This window comes from Aethina tumida, chromosome 1 (genome assembly GCF_024364675.1).
Source record: "Aethina tumida isolate Nest 87 chromosome 1, icAetTumi1.1, whole genome shotgun sequence".
NCBI lineage: Eukaryota > Metazoa > Arthropoda > Insecta > Coleoptera > Nitidulidae > Aethina > Aethina tumida.
Genome location: NC_065435.1, coordinates 45,245,835 through 45,265,958, shown reverse-complemented (window position 1 = coordinate 45,265,958; position 20,124 = coordinate 45,245,835). Strand labels below are relative to the sequence as shown.

At 30.2% G+C, this 20,124-nt stretch overlaps 5 protein-coding genes across 7 annotated transcripts in view; 1 reads left to right on the top strand and 4 right to left on the bottom strand.

Annotated features, from left to right (window-relative positions):
• Positions 1 to 31: 31 nt before the first annotated feature.
• On the bottom strand, positions 32 to 2,735 carry LOC109609163 (5'-AMP-activated protein kinase catalytic subunit alpha-2). The gene is made up of 3 exons (XM_020025786.2): positions 2,029 to 2,735; positions 761 to 1,400; positions 32 to 702 (listed from the first exon to the last, which is right to left on the bottom strand). The coding sequence occupies exons 1-3, from the start codon at positions 2,581 to 2,583 to the stop codon at positions 317 to 319; spliced, it is 1,581 nt and encodes a 526-aa protein (XP_019881345.1). The 5' UTR covers positions 2,584 to 2,735; the 3' UTR covers positions 32 to 316.
• Positions 2,736 to 2,854: 119 nt separating this feature from the next.
• LOC109609164 (steroidogenic acute regulatory protein-like) lies at positions 2,855 to 6,801 on the top strand. Of its 2 annotated transcripts, none has more exons than XM_049961843.1 (10): positions 2,855 to 3,093; positions 3,199 to 3,305; positions 3,486 to 3,658; positions 3,718 to 3,876; positions 4,244 to 4,297; positions 4,351 to 4,483; positions 4,545 to 4,711; positions 4,921 to 5,067; positions 5,127 to 5,407; positions 5,465 to 6,801. In XM_049961843.1, the coding sequence occupies exons 2-10, from the start codon at positions 3,215 to 3,217 to the stop codon at positions 5,658 to 5,660; spliced, it is 1,401 nt and encodes a 466-aa protein (XP_049817800.1). In that variant the 5' UTR covers positions 2,855 to 3,093; positions 3,199 to 3,214; the 3' UTR covers positions 5,661 to 6,801. The 2 variants fall into 2 exon arrangements, with proteins under 2 accessions (XP_049817800.1, XP_019881346.1); XM_020025787.2 differs by having other exon boundaries at positions 2,857 to 3,093; positions 4,536 to 4,711.
• A 150-nt stretch (positions 6,802 to 6,951) lies between these two features.
• On the bottom strand, positions 6,952 to 7,454 carry LOC109609155 (neuropeptide SIFamide). Its single transcript, XM_020025775.2, has 3 exons — positions 7,334 to 7,454; positions 7,093 to 7,241; positions 6,952 to 7,040 (listed from the first exon to the last, which is right to left on the bottom strand). The coding sequence occupies exons 2-3, from the start codon at positions 7,220 to 7,222 to the stop codon at positions 6,952 to 6,954; spliced, it is 219 nt and encodes a 72-aa protein (XP_019881334.1). The 5' UTR covers positions 7,223 to 7,241; positions 7,334 to 7,454.
• Positions 7,455 to 8,398: 944 nt separating this feature from the next.
• LOC109609149 (NADH dehydrogenase [ubiquinone] 1 alpha subcomplex subunit 8) lies at positions 8,399 to 9,691 on the bottom strand. Its single transcript, XM_020025767.2, has 3 exons — positions 9,491 to 9,691; positions 9,258 to 9,433; positions 8,399 to 8,762 (listed from the first exon to the last, which is right to left on the bottom strand). The coding sequence occupies exons 1-3, from the start codon at positions 9,617 to 9,619 to the stop codon at positions 8,540 to 8,542; spliced, it is 528 nt and encodes a 175-aa protein (XP_019881326.1). The 5' UTR covers positions 9,620 to 9,691; the 3' UTR covers positions 8,399 to 8,539.
• Positions 9,692 to 10,361: 670 nt separating this feature from the next.
• The window catches only part of LOC109609133 (nephrin-like), a 199,636-nt gene continuing 189,873 nt past the window's right edge, over positions 10,362 to 20,124 (bottom strand). For both annotated transcript variants that reach the window (XM_049961438.1, XM_049961439.1), the window contains 3 exons: positions 14,727 to 15,073; positions 12,958 to 13,096; positions 10,362 to 10,714 (listed from right to left, as the gene is read on the bottom strand). In XM_049961438.1, the coding sequence (XP_049817395.1) occupies positions 10,539 to 10,714; positions 12,958 to 13,096; positions 14,727 to 15,073 (662 nt within the window). In that variant the 3' untranslated portion in view covers positions 10,362 to 10,538. The remainder of the gene's footprint in view (positions 10,715 to 12,957; positions 13,097 to 14,726; positions 15,074 to 20,124) is intronic.

The following is a 20,124-nucleotide window of genomic DNA, read 5'->3' as shown; positions in this document are numbered from 1 at the left end:
TTTTGTTTGGTTGTAACCTCGTTTAAACAACTTTTAAAATTTTTTCCATGTTTATTGAACTATATACATATACACAATAAATATAATTTTCGGATTATTAAGAGCTTTATATATATTTATATATAAAAAGCAATATTTACTAAACATTTTAAAAGCCTAAAATGTAATTCTACATCTAATACCACAAAATAATACATCACTTTCAGAGTGTGTCAATGGTTAACAAATAATTAATCAGGCACAAATATTTGATAGTACATATTCATCCTATATAGTAAAATTAAAATTATTAAAATATTTTAAATTAGCATAACAATTATCTTGCCAATTGTATAATCAAGGCTGCACACATTTCGAAAAATTCCATTGTATGATGCCCACTTGTTTTTGACGTTATATTAGTACCGCTCAAAACTGGAGTGGGTACTGATCCCAACATAACATTGTTAGTGTTAGATTCCGCATCTTCGTTGCTAAGACTTTTAAAATCTAACAAGTAACTTTTATAATCGACTTGGTAAAGTTGTAACGACATCATAACATATTTTTCATGTAAACTATTTTTATGTCTGACCCTTACAAGGAATGGGTTAATCACTTTCCATTCATAATCTAAAGCTTTCATTGCCCTGTAAACTTCCATCATTATATCATGGGGTTTGCTTTGAGATCGGATTCCCAAATGCCATTTAGCTCTTTTTACTGAAACAAAATCGAATATTATTACATCATCGCATATTTAGAGCTATTATAATCATACCTCGTCCACGCTCCCCTGAGGCAGCATGATTGGAAGCAATTACCCTATCCCTAAGGGGAGCAATCCTTTCTGGATGCGGTTTCATTGGACTGTTGACGTCCACGGGTATGGGCATTGGTTGTACGTTTACAGGTGGAGGACTGCCGGCCACATAAAAATCTTTGATCTCCGCCTTGGCGGCCTCATCGGCGATACGCTTGTTGTCGATTATAAGATGGTAAGCGATGGCCAACTGATCATGGGGATCCCCGCTCAAGAGAGCGTTATGGACTTCGCTCTCTTGCACGCCGAACTTTTCGCACACCTCGTTGACGGCGCCCGTATCAATGACAGATGAATCCTGTTCAACTGGCGACGGGAACAAATACGCCGGACAATCCTTCTGGAACCACTCGTGTTTTTTGATGTCCTCGATGGTGGCACGTTTCATGGGGTCGATTTGCAACATCTGGCACAGCAAACTGATGACGGATTTGTTGAGATATTCGGGAATTGGGAAGATTCCCGATTTGATTTTGCGGAACAGCGTTGGAACATGTTCGTCGTCGAATGGTAGAGTACCGCAGAGCAGTGCATACAGAATAACTCCGCACGACCAGATGTCCACCTCGGGACCAGCGTACAGTTTGCCAGAAATGACCTGCAATGAATTACTTATAAACAGGATAAAAAATATTTAGTAGAATAGAAGGAACATTTCAAAATACGAGGCTACTACTACATATACACATCTTAATATAATTACTTTCATTTAACTGGGAATTACTTTCATTCATTCAAAATAATGGACAAAGAGCTAATAAGACTGATATTTGTACAGTGTACAAGTAATGTAATGAATAGTTAGAAAAATTCAGTAAAATTAAAATGATTTTGATACCAAAAAATGAGTAGACATCAATTAATAAAACTTTTCAGTGTTTTAATTTGAGTTGGGAAGAAAATTGATCTTATTAGATAGACACAGCAATCCAGATTCAATGCAACATTAATAATAATTTAAGGAACAATTAAAGCATTGAGGAACCTAGGATACTACTATCATCTGTTTAAACCATAGCCATTTTAATGTTTTTTAAATAAATATTGTTTCTTGACTTATGATAAATAAAACATAAACATTGAACATGAAAAAGTCATTAAATGATTGAAACATGTCAATATATCAAATAAAATTCCAATAGATGATGGAGCTGTGATTTCCTGTGATAGTGTCCAAGGTTAGATTAGATGTAGAGAAATTAATAAATAATTTATGAATATTTTACCTCTGGTGCAGCATAATTTGGAGATCCACAGCTTGTCCTCAAAAATTCTCCATCCATCATCATGTTTGAGAGACCGAAATCAGCAATTTTAACATGCATGTTATGGTCTAGCAATAAGTTTTCTGGTTTTAAATCTCTGTGGACAATCATATGCCTGTGACAATAGTCAACCCCAGAAATAATTTGTTGGAAAAATCTTCTGGCATCATGCTCTTGGAGCTTCCCATGGTTGACAATGTAATCAAACAGTTCACCTCCCGACACATATTCCATGATCATGAAAATATCAGTGGGTGTGCTTATGACCTGGTACAATTTAATAATGTGTGGATGCCTAAATAATTTCAGATTTTGTATTTCTCGTCTAATTTTCCCTACTACATCTAAGCTCTTGATTTTCTGTCTATTTAAAATCTTAACTGCTACTTTATGTTTGGTCAGCTGATGCTCGCCGATTTTTACTTTACCAAATGTACCCACTCCTAATGTTTGCCCCAATATGTAGTGGCCAATTTTGACCAGGGGAGGAACCCCTGCGATGGAGTTCTCACTCATTTTTTTAAAGTTGTTGCGGAATTATCCTACGCTAGTGTAACAGATCCAAGTAATATAGTTATCGGAGTTCATTTGTTTTCCACACAGAGGCGTCCAAACTATTTTTAAAGATATTGCGTATTTTATTTATTCACTTGCAAAGCACACTGACATTTTGACAGGTTAGTCTGAAACTTCTGAATAACAAACTCCCCAGATCACATGATATCTTTTGTTGTTTTTCAATTTTACTTAGTGGGCCTTGGTTGGCTGCATTGTTTTGCAAAAATATGACTTTGTTTTTTAATTGATTTTTCTTTCCAAGACGGAACTAATTACATTCTATTAATTACCGCGAATATTTCAATTCGACCTAAATGAACAGTTTAAATCAAACGACGACAAACGTATCACCTTTGTCGTTTGTTTGTCAGGTAAAGTGTTGACAAACGTCAATGTCAAACATGTAGAAGTATTTATTTACCTTCGTTTATTTGGGTGAAAACAAATACACCACACTACTTAATTTTGGTCAGTATCACGCTAGATGTAAATCAAATAATCAATCTTCCAACAATATCAACTTATGTCTGTTGTAATTGCTGTACTAAAATTATTCTTTATACTTGTTTTCAGTTTTTGTCTTATAAAAATGGACACTTTAAGTTTCTACACTGCTGCAGACAATCAGCCTTACCAAAGAAATTATCAACACGAAAATGTCCAATCTCCACTGGATATCTGTAAGTCTTAAATGAAATACAATGATCTATTGTTATCCTGCATTGTTTACATTATATACTAATTGATTTCTGATTGTTCTATCATAACACTCATTGCATGCATTTAGTGTATGGTGGCTGTTATGCGAGATGAGACTGTGATGGAGCTCAAATATTTATTTTGTGTAATTTTTCGTTTAGCACATTCAAACAGCATCAACACCATCCACTCAATCAATCGGGAATACATCTCACAGAACCTGATTGCTGGGCAAAGGGTGAATGGGAGGATGTCAAATATTAGAAGGTTCTTTTGTCTTTTTGTCACCTTTGATTTTCTCTTTACCGGACTGATGTGGATTATATGTGTGATGGTGAGTTATGTGAGATTTTGTTTATATTAATAAGCTCATGCCAATTTTTTGTATTTCAGCTTAAAGGTGAATACATAATAACAGCATTAAGTGAACAGATTTACCACTACAATATGCACACCTCACTATTTGATATTGTCTTGGTGGCATTTTTTAGATTCACTGTATTGTTGTTCTTTTATGCAATTTTGTATATAAATCACTGGATTGTGATAGCTGTAAGTATATTTATGTATCTCTTTTAGAATAATACTCCTTTGTGTCATTTTTATAACATGATAAAGTCTTGCTAAAGATTTTTATTCAATAGGGCTTAATGTGTTCATATTAATTCTGCCTGTTTGGGGTATTTCCATATATGCCAGAGAGTGTTTAACACAATTTTTCTAATCATTAAAATATTTATCAAAGCTAACAAATCCACAATTCATTTTAATATGGAAATATCCAAACAAGCTGGAGTCAGCCAATTTGGGACAACTTACACATATAAATGTTCAATTAATTTTTATTTGTGTTGTTTTTTAAAACATAATTTTAAAGCTGCTTGCCAATATTGACAAATCGCCGGTTATTTTTTTTCAGTTATCAACTGCCTTGACTTGCGCAGCTCTAATAGCAAAAGTTTTCGTTTATGATGTAAGTCTTTTCTTAAGTTTTTGCATGTATATATCTAAATGTTATCATTTTAGTTTGCCCACTCCTCGCAGCCTGTTTTTGAGGTGCTAATAGTTTTGACTTCCTTCGTTTTGGCGTGGGGTGAAGCGTGGTTTCTTGATTTCCGTGTCATTCCTCAGGAAGAAGATGCTAGTCGTTATATAATTAGTAATTTTTTTCATACATTTATGGTACTACTTAATGACACCTTTGGTTATAGGTAATATAGAATCTGAAAGAGCACCTTTAATAAGGAATTACATTCGTGGATTGCCATCGTTGTATACTGAAAGTGTGCATAATTTTTATTCTCCATTAGTAACGCCTGATGGGTCCTTGTATAGGTATGATCACCAGCAGAGAAACGTTCCAACTGCGAGGTTTTCTAGAGAAGAGGCAAGTATAGAATTAATTTGTGTTTTGTTCTGAATTGATAAATTTGTTGAATATTTGATTTCTGATATTTTATGCATGTAAAATGGTATTTCAATTTTAAATGTAGCATCATTACCCTGAGTACAGTTTAGTAAGATTACATCTTTCGACAATGGTGCTTGCTAGCAGAGAACATTTTTTATACTAAATAAATAATTATTCTGTTTTAGGAAGAAAAGTATAAGCTTCAGGCAGCAAAAACTTTGCAAGATGCTTGGGACCTTTTACATAAGAAAGATTGGAAATTGGAAAAAGAGCAAGACGGTGATCGTGTGGAGAGCAGGATGGACAAAGGAGTAAAAATATTTAAATTAAATGTAAAATCAATTGATCATATTTATGTTATCTATAGAGGTTTCAATTTAATTATTTTCAGGCACAAATCAATGTTTCTCCAAAATACCTTTTAGACGATTTATATTATAAGGTACATCAGTTCCCACAGTGGAATCCAGCAATTGTGGAATCTCAAAAAATCCAAGCAATTGATGAATACACCGATATCTGTTACCAGATTTCTGCTGATGCAGCAGGTGGTGTTGTGAAAAGTAGAGATTTTGTAACTCTTCGTCACTGGGCCCAAGTTGAGGATTGTTTTGTGATTGCCAACGTTAAGACTGATCATCCATCTTTTCCTGTAAATGACAAGTATGTAAGGTAAAGTATTAACAAGTATTTTAGCTTGAAATGTTAGTAACACATTTTATTTTTTAGAGGAGAAACAGGGGTAGGTTGTTCTGTAATGCAGACAATAACTAATGAACCCAATAAGTGTAATTATAAATGGATCTTAAATACGAACCTTAAATTATCGTTAGTGCCCAGGCAATTGATTGAAAAAGAGATGATCAAGATGATGTTCAAGTATGTTAAAGACTTACGAGAACATTTGAAAACTGAAGTTGTTTAACGGTAAAATAAGTTTTCTTCGTCTATAATCTTACTCATTAGTTTAAGGTTGTATTTTATTAAGACCATCATTTTTATATCTCCCATATCATGACAAAACATATTTATAATTTTACATTTAAAATAGCCTCTTCAGAAACTGATTTTGTTTATGTACCAAAAAGTAATTTGTTTAATTTTTTATTTAGATTTAGATTTCACTTGGTTTTCGTTCTTTTTTATCCGAATATTAACTAAAAATTTTAAAAGTAGATAGCAAAAAATATAAACTGCAGTCTAAATAAACAAAAATGTTGTATTAAAATGTGGTGATTAACGTTTCTGGAGTAGTTACTATTTATCATTTCATATCTAAGATTTCACTAGTTATTTTTGGTTCATATTTATATTAGTGCTCGAAAGTATTATACTAAAACTCGCGCACATGAAATTATATAATACAATATTGGAAGTATGTGAGGCAAAATAAAAATAATTTTAACTTTAGATTAATATTGCATTTCCATTATATTTACAAAATTTGTTTTATATAGGATAATTTAAGTACTATAATTTTTATGTTGTAAATATCAGTTACTCATATGAATATAGTAATTATAGATATGCCTTTTTTATTTGTGAGGTTTAAAGCATTGCTTTAAAGACTCTGGTGCATTAACTGAAAACACCATTAATCAGTAATTATTATGCTAAACTTCCAAATATTTTAAGTTTTTCAGTGAATAATAAATAAAATGCATTTTGTAGTTAGGTTTAGCAAAATAATTACCAGATGTAATCATTTAATCTGCATTGCATGCTATGCTATTGAAATTTCTCTATTTACTAAAATATTGATACAACGTCTTCAATTATAAGATTGTTCATTATCAGGCTCCAGTTAATTCATTTAGGGCCTGAAAATGAATATGGTACAGTAATGTACAAGCTCTAGTGATTTAAATAATATAAAGCCTTTCCATTGACATTGTGTTCAACGTTGAATGATTGTTAAGAGCATTTTTAGTTATATAAGTTTTTGAGAGACTTTGTTGTTACCTTTGTCATGCAGACGAATTTTAGATTTATCTATGAGAAATTTATGACTGTGATTGTATTATAATTTATAAATATCAATAAATATTTTTAATTATCTTTGTAAATATTGTTGATTTGTCCTATGTCCTTAGACTTAAATAATAAAAGTTTAGGGGAAAATGTAAACAAGTAGTACTTTGCTTAGGTTTCTATTTCTAATTCGTTACAAAATTGACGGAAAGGGTACATTTTTCGTTATGACAGGGTTACAATATCTACTTTTCTTGTGTTGGGAACCAGGTTTGGCATGCTTCACTGGCAATTTCGCACATTGCAGAGAGGGCTTTGCTGGCACTGTCATACTCTGAAAATTAGAAATATTTAACAAACTAAAAATTGATGATTCAAACTAATACCGTTTGTTGATCCCCTCTTTCCAAAAATAGATCCATTGAAAGGTGGTTTCCGGTAGGTGGCTTCAGAAAATGTCAGGCAACAGATGATGGCCAAAGCGAAGATAACAATTGCGGTGGCTTTGCTGTTCATTGTTGTATTTTTTAGTAAGCTGTAAAAAAGTTAAAACAAACAAATATATATACTATACTGTCAATAATAATTTAAAAAAAATATTTGTTATAAAAATGGTTTGTTACTTACTTGAGACTAGTGAAGTTGGAAGCTGTGTAAGCACTGATACATTTTCAGACTTTTCCGCCGTTTATATACGTATGGACAGGTTGCTGTTGCTATTGTCCGTAAAACAAATTATGAATCCATTTAGTCCAGCATTGCGCCATTAATTCAATAAAGCAAGGCGATATTTCCCACATGAATTCGTTGTGAAGTGTCTCTGTAAATTCAAGGCGGATTTATCGTATTATTTTTCGATTACTTTCGACACGATTTGTGCCACGGTAATTCAATTGTTTTCCACTTGCGGTTAAAGCCCAAAATTGATAGAACTTTTGTCGCGCATTCGTATATCACAGTATTACTAACTTTTTAATTTAATTGCGGATTTGAATATTAGTATTTTATTTTAAATGCACTTTATTTTCCTGAATTAATACTTTATTACTATGTTTATTTTCAAAATTTTATGAAAATATGGAAATATTTATTTTTAAATTAAAAAAAAAAAAACATTTACTTTTTCAGTTAATTTAACATACACATGTAGATTTTGTAATTTTATAATTGAGGAATAAAATATATATTTAAAATGTACAAATAACAGAATAAAGGTGATTCTTGAGTATGTTATTGCTAAAAATTTTGTGTATGTGAATATTAGTATTTTATTTTAAATGTACTTTATTTTCCTGAATTAATACTTAATTACTATATTTATTTTCAAAATTTTATATTTTATAAGGAATTCTTGAAATTATGGAAATATTTTTAAATTAAAAAAAAAACATTTACTTCTTCAGTTAATTTAACATACACATATAGATTTAATTTTATAATATAAAAATATATATAGTAATGTAAAATATATATTTAAAACGAATGTACAACAAAAAATTTAATAAAAGTGATTCTTGAGTATATTATTGAAAGAAATTTTTATTTATATCATTATATTTGGGATAATCCGTTTTTAAATAAAATAAGGATAGTATCAGAGAAAGTTGTCTCATCTATACTTGAAGTTAGGTTAGTAAGCATATGCTAAAATTCAGTTATAGTAGTGTGGTAATCAATAAAATACAACTATAGTGCTTTTTATAATTTTATTTACAATAACTAATAATATATAACTTGAACTACATATTACAATATCACACATCCCAACATCAAAACACAGTTGTTAATGTTGCAATATACAAAATTGTAATACTCCATTCCAAAATTTGATGGTTACCATAAGAAAACGTAACGGGAACCATAAGGCGCTTCTGGCCTTGGCGCATCTTCTGGAAGTTTTGGAGTGGCGTCTTCGTAGACGATTGGTTTCTCCGTTGGAGGCTTTGGCCTGGCAGTTTTGTGAATATGAACTCTAGTGTAGTAATCATAAGGAGGTCTATCAATCCCCAAATTATCTTTTACGCATTTATCAAGAACAGCTTGAGTCTTACGGCATCTAAAAACAATTTATTTTCAGTGAACAAACAATGTTTGAAAAGGGTTTAAATTTATCTATAAATTAATCAAGTTTATTCCTCTTTATATACAGAAAAGCAACTATCCATTTGACATTTAACATCAACACAAATTTGCAAATTAACTATTTTTATAGTTTAATGAACTGTATTATTATTTTTTTTAGAACTACTTTATAATTCCAAATTGAAAGATAAGTAATATTATCGATAAATAAATTAGTTTAACATATAAGTTACTTAATAACAAATAAACATGTTATTTAATATTGATTTATTACATTATATTGTGGTAAAATGTAACTATTAAGTGTAAATGTAATAAGACTTTTATAGTGTAGTTTCTTATACTAATTTAGTGTTATCAGCAATTATATTATCAAATATTTTAAGCATTTTGTTGATGACATGGAGTCTTAAGAAAATCCCATTTTCATTATGTCTGTTGAAAATATGATATATTTGTTACAACTTACGGTCTAAAAGCTTGATCAGGACTAGATTTGTCAAGACAGTTGACATACTGCATGAACTCTCCTGAACAAGACTTCTTAATTTGCCTAAAAAAATTCATTGCACAATTGGTGACAGCTTTGCCCTCATTAATGCATTTGCGGGGATCGTTCAGCTCATTTCTACATAAGATAAATTCCTAAAAAACAATATAATTATAGCAATATAAGTTTGATTAGGTAACAGATAACCTAACATTATTCTCGAATTCGCAGGCTTTTCCCAAATGAAAAGCGCCAGCCTTCAATGCCGGACCGGAAAGATTGACTTCCTGCACGGTCAATTCTTCTACGGTGGGCAGATTAACCTCGTCCGTAACACCCATATTTTTGAATTTGGAATAATGTTTTGGGGCTCTGCTAAAACGTCAAAATTGCCCCTCTTCGGCCGATGACATCTGTCGGTCACAAGTCGAAATTGACAGTTTTCATTGTTCAGAATTTTCAACAGATAAAATAATTGCCTTACGTAACCGCGATGTAAGTACTGCTAATATGAAAAATTACTAATACTACTAATACTAGTAAATTATAAAGATTTTATTAATTAGTATTAATATTATATGAAAAACTTCTTAATAAAAGCATTTTTAGGTGCTAGGTTTTAGGTAATTATGCAACCACATCGCACTTGTGAATTTCACAATAGGCAATATCAGCAAAAATCTACGAGAAGTCTACGGTTTTTTAGAAAACAAAAAAAAATAAATAACTTTCGTAATTTATCAACACGTCAAGTTTTTTAATTAAATTATTTGAGGGGTATTTATAATTCCCTATATCCAGTTCAAGGTAACTGATTGATAAAAATTGAATTAAAAAGAATTGCTTTAATTGAGTTTAATTTGATCCTAATAAAATACTAATTTTATTTATTGTTTCTAGTATAATTGCTTGTTTTCTGGTTTTGCTATAAGTAGAACTTAACACAAGAACTTTTATTAGTATATAAAACATATTTCATCTAGTCATGTAAAATAAAAAATTATAAAATAATTATTAATAGGTTAAACTGAGATAGGGGGTAAATAGGCGTAGGTGATAAATAAATAAAACTACCAGTTGATATATTTACACATGTAATGATATTTTATTGACAATGAAATCATAACAGCGTTTAACAATATTTTTGATAATGTTTAGTAATGCTTAAAAATATGAGATATTCACAAATATCACAGGTGGTATTGGTCCCGGTGCCGAGACTTTTTCTGATTGGGGGGTGGGACTGCGTCCTGTTTTCGACTAGACGGAGCTCTCTTTGTGCGGCGGGGGCGTTTGGGTGGCGCAATTCCTGGACTGAAGAATCGGCGCCCAGGTAACGTGGTACGGCTTGACGGGCATCTGTGTGGCGCTGTTCCGTTTGCTGGATGGCCGAGCGGTTATCGTGTACGGGACCATTGACGAGTCTAAAAGACTTTCTGGAATTAAAAAATAAATTAAAAAGTTAGTTTGCTGAACAGACCAAGATTAGAACTTTTAAAATGATGGCGATTACTAAACTTTCCAGTTCAGTATTCTTAAAAGCAAACTTGTTTTTATTCATTTTTTTAACTGGACTCATGAGAATCAATGAGTTACATACTGAAAACAAGAGTATAGTAAATAAATGTAAAAGGGTTCACATAAATTTTGTTTTGTAACTGTCAAAAATAAGTTTTTAATATTGAAATTAAAATTTATTCATCCTTAATATTAATGTTCTATTCAATCGAAGAAAATCGAACTTTAAAGTCATTAAAACGAAAAGATTTATATAATTCTCTGTACAAGATATTATGATTCAGGTCATTTGCCGCAACTACGGACTATAAATCCAAACATAAAATTTCAATATCGATTTGATTGGAAATTTCGAATATATCGGACATTTTAGAGAGAATATTGTATTTGCTAAAAATAATAGAAAAAACATTTTTACATACATTTCTTAATTTTCCCAGATTTATTCAAGACATTTTTTCTACATGAGAGAGTCAAATTGCTCTTAACGAAACGCTCGTTCTCAATGTGAAGATGAATGGTTATAATCTAGCAACAAAGATTATAATATATGTGTCTCATGACTTCTTGCCTTACGTGTCCGATAGGCTCGATTCGGTGGCAATGAATAAAAACTTAAATTGAGTGACCCATCTGCCGTTATATCCGGGATAACGACACTTTTGGGTCCTGAAGGAAAAATATGTCGATTAAGTGTAACTGCGAAGCCCCGGGTCTATTTTTAGAAAATTAATTTAGAGAACACGAGGAGGGTGGTGTCAGGTCTGCGAACGGGAAACACCTCCGAGACACAACTGACCGTTATCTCTCCATATTGTGCTACGCGGAACTTTTCACATATCGAGTGATCGCTGTTCCGGAGCAAAGTTCCCAACTCTTTGCACTGTCCTCCCTGGTCGCAAGAGCTTTTCTCAATAGACCGCGTTAATTTATCGGGCCAAAAAATATAACGTACAACACGTTCCATAAATCATCGGCTAATGGATTTTTTGGAAACGCGATAAATTCTAACACATTGCACCTTCGGATTTTTCGTAAATGGCTTATTTATTTATTTGTCCACAACATTAGCACTTTAGGATGATTTTTAAACAACTCCTGTTAATTGAACATGTCCCAAATGTTTTTTACATGTTTTAAACAAATTAGATTATATTAAAATACTTTTTCTATCCCATCACGCAGTCATTTTGACAAAAAACAAGACATTTTTTCTGAAACATTCATATATGGAAACAGTGATTGCGTGATATTGGGCAAAATTCCTACGCAAGAAACGGGCTGGCGATAAAACTGGGTTATTGAAATTTTCACGTCTCCACCATTTTTTTCTATACTCAATCATTTTCACAAGCTTTGTGTAATTTTATTCACCTCCTCACTTATTAAATTTAATATTGAGTGATCAATTTTTTTTTGCTGTATCTTTTTTATGACATGAAATTGTGTTCTTTATATGTGCAGATTAATTATAAACACCTTGTACATGCTGTATTTGATTGAAAGGCGAAATCAGCTAAATTATTAATCCCGAAAATGGTTCTGTAAATTAAATACAAAATCAAAGGATTGCCACTGAATCGTACACATTTAAATGAATTTAAAAGGAAATTACTATAATATAAAAATATAAAACTGTGCGGAGGCAAATTTTTTATTGATTTTTTAATTAAAAGGCTTGTATTTTAAAATATATAAATAAATGGAAATAATAAAAAAAGAAACACAATTATAAAATTTTATTAATACACATTTGTAAATATCAGAAATTTAATTAAAAGATAAGAGAGCAGAAGAAATTGTGGAATCATTGTTGAACAATAGAATTGTTCTAATTTTAATGAAAGACAAGACATGACCCGCAGAAGAATATTTACGTTGATTTCTTAATCAGTTTACCAGCGTTAAATTTTCGGTTGTTTACACAAATAGCCAGACAGTAGGTCGTATCGATTTTCCACCGACCGTGATTTACAAACAAATATAAACCTCGGAGACAAACTTGTTTTTACGATATTTCTTTATTCATTGGACCGACATCTCTCCTTTATTACCACCACCCCGGGATCGCAACACGTCTGGTTTAAAACCAGATCGTCTACGTCCCGAAACCCAGATTTAAACTTTTTCCTCCGGTTTTTTTTGCGGCGCCGAGACTCACCGTTTGTAGGCGGTATGAGATCGGGATTATTATCGTCGGCAATGGGGTCTGTGTATGGGGGTGGCACACGGGGATTGAGCGGGCTGTCGTTGTCCAGTTTCGGGCTGCGGACGCGGGGATTTCTCACCGGACTGTCCACCTGAAACAAACCAATAACTGAACTTTTTCAAACTCGCGGCACACAAAACAAACACACACACACACACACACAGAGATTAGAAGTCGCCGCTGCACGGATAACAGTCCAATTTCCGCACGACTCCGAAGTTTACAAGGCCTTCGAATGCTGTTTTAAACAATTTATTTATTCTCTCTGCCAGCAGATTCTGGCAAAATTGTCACTGTTGGTATTTCACTGCTGTTACGGGCGGTTAAATATAAATAACAGTTAACAAAGCTTAAAATTCTTACTTGATTATTTGATGTTATTCTCATGTTCATTTAAATATTATATTTAAAAAATAAATGTTATTTATACTTAGGCAAGATGATTCGATTAAGTTATTTATTAGATGTTTATGGAGAACGGAAAAAGGTATTGAATTGAAATGTTTATAGCAATTGGAATTTAACTACTTTAGTAATTTATTTTGAACAAAATTTAATTTCCAGTTCCGTTGGAAGTGACATTAATCTTCTTATTTTCAATATAAATAAAATGCCCTACACCTAAACACCATAGTTTTTGATTTAATTAATGTTTTTCCAAAAATTGTTCGTTATAAAATAAATGTCAACAGAGATTTTACCAAAAATTATCATATTAAAATTATCATATAAACTTGGTAATTACTTTTATTTGATAGTTGCTGTTTATTTAAATATATTTTGTTAACTTTGTATTCAGAACTTTGTAAATGTTTATGTTTCTGTAAATAGATGTATATATAAAAGAAAAAAAAAAACACATTTAGATTAATAAATATAAATCAATAAATGCCTTTGTTATTCCATTAAAACATTGTATACGTGTATTTTTATTTCAGGTTTAACTGAAAATATTATTTTTGTGAGAGTATTGAAAAGTTGCTTAATGCAATTTTGTGTATTGTATTTAAAAGTGATTTTGGCCATTTTAATGGTAAACTGGATCAATTTATGTATGAAATGTTAGTTAAATCAAAGAGATCGTAATTTCAAACACTCTTGAAAGTTGGATAGTTTCAGTCACCAGATTTCAAACCGCTTAACTCGGAGCTGGATTTTATTTGAAAGTTATGTAACAATTATTGCGAAAGTTTCTGCATAAATTTATAACGGACGCAACGAGGAAAGAATGTTGAAAAATTATTATTCATATAAATTCATATCAACATTATTTATCAACTAATGAATAAATCTTGGTACAAACGTGAATAAAACGAACACATGAAAAATGTGTGAAAATTATGTCTAATTGGATTGGATATTTATTCGCTTATTTTAACTGAATATTTGAATATTTATTTAAATTTAATTAGTGGTCAACTCGGCATTTATATGTTTATATTAAATTATTTTTTAGTTTTATTTGCCATAATTTAACTAGTTATTTTATTTGAAATTGCACTTGAATTAGAGCATGAAATTCATAAACAAAATATTTTAATTTTCAACAATTCACATAGTAAAATATCTATTTGAATGATGAATACTCGAATATTTGAATTGTTGAAAGCAAATTATATTTTTTGTTGTGTGTAAATATATTTCCATTCTACAAAAGTTACGAGTTACTGAATCGAAAAACACATATAATTATTTTTTTCAACTATTTAAAATTAGTTTACCTTAAATCTTCTAATGGCAAAAATAATGGCACCGACGGCCGCGGCCACAATGAGTGTGGAACCGGCGGCCAACAATATGTACAACCAGGGACCAGTACCGCCGATTTTGCTTTCGGAGGGTTCGGTTGAGCGTCGTTGTTCCTTGAGACCGGGCGCTGGAAGTGTGTGAAATACCAGGGGTAGTGACGGTTTCGACCAGCCCTTTAAATTGTACGAATAGACGGTCGTCGAATAATCCTGTGCTGCCTCCAAATTGGGGACGTAGAATTCCGGCGTAGTGGAAGATGTTATGTTGGAAAGCACTATTTCTCCCATACTTAAAATCAGCACGAATTTTTGTCTCTGACCTGAAACAAAAATAGGACAATCGTTTTTGAATTTAAAACGGCTTATTTAATTTAAATACAGGTTTAAATCCATATTGTATGTGTCCTCACACTCACAAGAATTCTGTAGCGGATATATTATGACAACAAAAACGTAATATACGTAAGTTGTATGCTACAAAGTAAGGAGCTTTTGTAACTTTTTGTCAAATGTGATTTTTATTATATCCTGCTTTTTATTGCCGCACTAACAAGTGATTTATGTTGTGCAATCAAAGTGCTTTTGCACTGCCCCAGTATGTTTAATACAGAATTAAGTACCAAATAAATGTAAGTGCAACACCGTAAAACATTTTAAAGTTCAATTATGGATTAAAAGATTTTGCTTTTAAACTAACTGCTTTATAATTATGGTGCTAAAATGGGATGTTCGATAAACCATTTTGTTTAACGATTTGTCTATTATGGCTATTAAGGTGGCAAAATGTAAATAATGAACACACCTAAAGTCGATTTTCTGTTTATTTTAAATAATCTAACACGAGACTTAAAATTGTATTGATTTCACTGCTGTAATAATATAGACCTTTATCGAAATTCTTTACATATCGTTGAAATTTCAAACTAAATTTCTCAAAAATATTACGTTTATTTATTTAAATTTGTCAAAAGTTATTCAAATAACTTATTTGACCTATTATAATTAATTCTTTATGTAATATAAGCCGCCTCTTCTTTCTTTTTTATTTTTCCTAATTGGAAAAAGTGTCTATCATTTATTTGTCGTTTTTTCTTAACATAATTTTGTTTTTGTAATACTACAGAGAAAATATTATAATATAAAAACTTTCTTGTACATATTTTGGAGTAAGTTTGGTCCCTTGAATATGCAAAAATACTGATTTTTCTCTCAATTGTGCCACTCATTTGGTTAACGTATATTTGAGTTTTTCTAATTATGTTTGTATACTGATTGAAGGACCGAATTGGATGACGTTTCGTCAGAAAGTTAATTCAATTATGCGTTCAACGGTACTACGGTTTCTATTAAACGAAAAATAGCTGAGTTACAACAGATGAAAGTTCCATTCAATTCTCATATTTGAATCTGGAAATTGATTCCAAATTTCATCAACTGTAGCTTAGCTATATTTCATTCGCTAGAAACGTTGTAAGTGTAATTGAATTACCTTTCCAACAACAATTCTCGATATGGACAACAGTTCACTCTGGACGCTGATTTAAATATAATCCTAATTTATAAATTATAAATATACCGTTTTTCATAATCATCGTACCTAAATTATTCCAAAATAGACAACAAAAAGTTTATATATTTTCGCAGTAAATTAGTGTCATAAAAAATTAAGAAGAGAAAAAACAGATAAAACAATTATGAAAAAATAAATACAATGAAAAGTTGGTCTATGACGAGACCTGTTGCATGTTGTAAATAAATCAAAAAGCAAAAATGGCGAAATGGTTTCTTTACTGAAATACATCTTTGCAAGCTTTGTTTAATCAGTCAACATCTTATTGCTCTACTAGATACATTGATATTATAAAACTCAATTCTTTTTTATTATTTGTCGACTAGACAAGAAATAATTTCATTTACTGATTCTTCCAATTTGTTTATTTATGAGCATTGTTAAATAGTGGCACCAAAAGTAAATATATTGGAATGTGCTATTTCTTGGCCAACCAAATCAGACTAAGTTATACGAATAAACCAAAAAATAATATAGAATATTGAAATATGTGTTAAATACTGGACAAATTTTTAATTAAATTCTTATAGCACAAAATGTTGTGTTTTTTTTTAAATTTTGTGCTATTTCTCTGGCCACCATTGTATTTAGTAGGGCACTATAATCCAAGAGACTCATCTAGATACCTTATATATGTATGTATGTATGTATGTATGTATATAAAAAATTCTGGATAATAAATCCTTTCATTAAGATTATCTGGAGATTATCATCTGGTTCAAAAGTGGCCGATTTGGCATGGACTACTCCATATATGTATATATACAATAAAAAAATCTGGAGAATATATCCTTTCATCAAGATTATCCCTATCAAGTTAAGTTTTTATATTGCACTTAGTTGTTAGTTACGAGACAATGTTGCTAATAAAGAGTTCCCTTGTAGTAAAAAAAAATCCTCAGTCACTTCATATAACAATAGGACAAAACGTATATCTTGTGACCACAGGAAATATGAAAGAGTAATATAAAAACAGTATATAAGACCTGTACCATTGTATCAGTTGTATAAATCCTTGTGCCAGGGCTTGTTCTACATTCATCATTTTACCTTCTCAACAACAATGATTAAGCTCACGACGATAAAGCGTTATTGTTTAACATTATTATTAATATATGATATGAAATAAAAAAAAAATGGGACAAACATTTCATATTTCAATGATTGTTCTCGAATAATTTTTTACATAGAATGTAGAGAAAAACATGTCAAAAATCACAATGCCCTTTTCAATATGGTAATATACGATCCAAGCGCATTATGTCCTCCATATACATACGCGCGCGGACCTACAAGAATTGAATAATACAAGAGGAAAAGTCCGATGTCCATTTTTTATTCCATTCATTTTTTATGACAAATTCTTCGTCCGTTATTATTACCTTGCGAGCTTGGTTCCATTCTCTGATTGCGAGTGCGTACGCATTCACTATTTATATAATAAATTGAATATAATTCGAACTACGGTCCTTATAATGGATGATAAAACAACAAGGGCACATGTAAAGGCGTCCGTGATCCGTCCGAATAGATGGACTGCCGTTTTAAACTTGGAAATGCCACGATGTAAAGATGGTGGTGAAAGCAAGGGTTAGGGTTAGAGTGACTGCCTTACATTATTAACTTGTTTTCTTGTGAAAAAATGAGAGAAACCCTTTCAGAATATAAATCACTCCCTGGCGCGTTCAAGGCAATTTCCATCTCAATACGTACACACCGCCGTCACGGTATTTCTTGTAAGGTTATCAGCAACGAACAGTGCGTATATTTCCATCGCAATTGTACAGTTGTGGTGCTTTGGCCACGGTTATATTAAACATATATTAAGCAGCATGAATTAGTAGAGGCTGATGTCTAATGTTTTGGAATCAGGTTTCTAACTAATTGATCGTAATTCGCTTGGTATTTCGCTCTGTATCTCAATTGATGAAATTCTAGTTAATCCAACATGAAGGTCAATTAGGAAATTTAAACCAAGCTTTATTAATATTGAGCCAAATTAATTTAATAACAGAATACGCGAACTAATTAATTCTAGTTACTTTGAGTTCCTGGATTTCAGTAACTGTTTGAATGCCTTTGAATTGTTTGTTACGTAAATTTAAAATTTTAGCTGTGCATTCAACTTTTATTTGTTTCGGATTTCATTTGTAAAATAACAAAATCTCCAAATATTTATCGTTTTTATTAAATACTAGGTAATAATTTTACCACAAAATTATATTACTTGAAAGCTCTTTTATAATAGAAAAAGTTTAAATATACATATTTTCTTTTATTAAAATTAAAATTAGATATATTATAAAAAATAATGCTATTGAAAAAATACATATATCTAATTATGATTCATATTAAATTAATTAATATTGGTAATTTGTTTTTGTTAATATTGTTTATTTAACGTAATTTATTAATATATGTGTTATTCAAAAATAATTTTATATAATTATATAAATTTTCAATTATAATTAATATTTATTAATTTGTATTTGTTGGAAATTGGAACATTTTATAGAATTTTATTATGTATATATTATACACTGTAAATTAGAACAAAGACATGGATTAATTAAAATATTTAAAGTAGTTGGAGGTCGAATAATTTAATTTCGTTGCTACATTTGATAAATTTCAGAATATAGTTAGGACATGTTTTTAAACAGTGTAGTCATTAAACTTTAAATTGTTACAGAATTTCATTTGTTCAAAAATAAAATGTCAAAATAGTCTTCATTTTTATTAAGGATTTAGGTAACAATTTTTTGATTAAAATATATAATTTTATAATTTTAATAAATGTACTAAACCAATGGGCGCATCCACCAAAATTTAATATTCTTTTTTGAAATTTACAAAATAAATTATTATTAGTAAAACTAAAATTAAAAATATTAGAAAATTTCAATATTTATAAACGTCATTCAATTTACTTAAATTTTGTGATTTCATCAATCTTATAATTATTTTGATCTTTCATTTATTCAATAAAAATGTTAATTACATTAACTAATAATTTTAATAAAAATATATTTCTTGGAAATTGGAATTGGAGGCATCCACCAAATTTTAAATTTGATTTGAAGCTTTTTTAATTTATTCCAATCCAAAAAAATAAATTATTAATTAAATATTCATTAAGCAACACAAATGGTAAAAATATTAGACAATTTCGTTAACTCATTTTAAGATCAATAATTATGATTTACGTTCGTTTAAATATGGTAACTTAGTTTTAATACGCGCATCCACCATATTTTAGACAAAATGGGTTGGTTGCCAATTCATAAATAAAGTCATTTAACATTTTTTATACAAAATTCATAATACAATTTGTACCTATTTGGAGTTTTATCTGTTTTCAAATTTACAATTCATTTTTACAATGTATTTATTAATATTCTATCTGATTAATTTAAATATGTATATTGAATTGTTTTCATGCATGTATTTTTAATTTACTGATTTGTATTTGTTAGTATTGTATATTTAACATAAATTATTAATATATACAAAATGTGTTATTCAAACACGTATTTTTGTTGCTGTAAAGTTTGAATTAAATTTATTTTTAAATAATAAAACATAGATGATATTGCGAACTAAATTTTAATTGCAAATCATCAAAGCCAACATTTCAGGAGCCCTGCATAAGGAATGTTTTAGAGTGTCGCTATGTAAATTTTGAATTATAATTAGTATATATTTATTTGTGTTTGTTTAAAATTAGAAATTTTAATTGAATTTCAGTTCGTCTACTTTGTACGGACCAATTGTGTTAAATTAGGATAGAAAAAGGATCAA

Bases quoted from the DNA above. Each gene is read 5' to 3' on its own strand.
- LOC109609163 (XM_020025786.2), bottom strand. From the start codon at position 2,583: ATGAGTGAGAACTCCATCGCAGGGGTTCCTCCCCTGGTCAAAATTGGC. The intron at 1,401-2,028 runs GTAAAATATTCA...AATTCATTGCAG, and splicing joins CAAATTATGCTGCACCAGAG to GTCATTTCTGGCAAACTGTA. The intron at 703-760 runs GTATGATTATAA...ATTTTGTTTCAG, and splicing joins CTCAGGGGAGCGTGGACGAG to TAAAAAGAGCTAAATGGCAT.
- LOC109609164 (XM_020025787.2), top strand. From the start codon at position 3,215: ATGGACACTTTAAGTTTCTACACTGCTGCAGACAATCAGCCTTACCAA. The intron at 4,298-4,350 runs GTAAGTCTTTTC...TTATCATTTTAG, and splicing joins CAAAAGTTTTCGTTTATGAT to TTTGCCCACTCCTCGCAGCC. The intron at 4,484-4,535 runs GTAATTTTTTTC...CTTTGGTTATAG, and splicing joins TGCTAGTCGTTATATAATTA to GTAATATAGAATCTGAAAGA.
- LOC109609155 (XM_020025775.2), bottom strand. From the start codon at position 7,222: ATGAACAGCAAAGCCACCGCAATTGTTATCTTCGCTTTGGCCATCATC. The intron at 7,041-7,092 runs GTATTAGTTTGA...TCTAATTTTCAG, and splicing joins AAAGAGGGGATCAACAAACG to AGTATGACAGTGCCAGCAAA.
- LOC109609149 (XM_020025767.2), bottom strand. From the start codon at position 9,619: ATGGGTGTTACGGACGAGGTTAATCTGCCCACCGTAGAAGAATTGACC. The intron at 9,434-9,490 runs GTTAGGTTATCT...ATTGTTTTTTAG, and splicing joins CCTGCGAATTCGAGAATAAT to GAATTTATCTTATGTAGAAA. The intron at 8,763-9,257 runs GTAAGTTGTAAC...AATTGTTTTTAG, and splicing joins CCTGATCAAGCTTTTAGACC to ATGCCGTAAGACTCAAGCTG.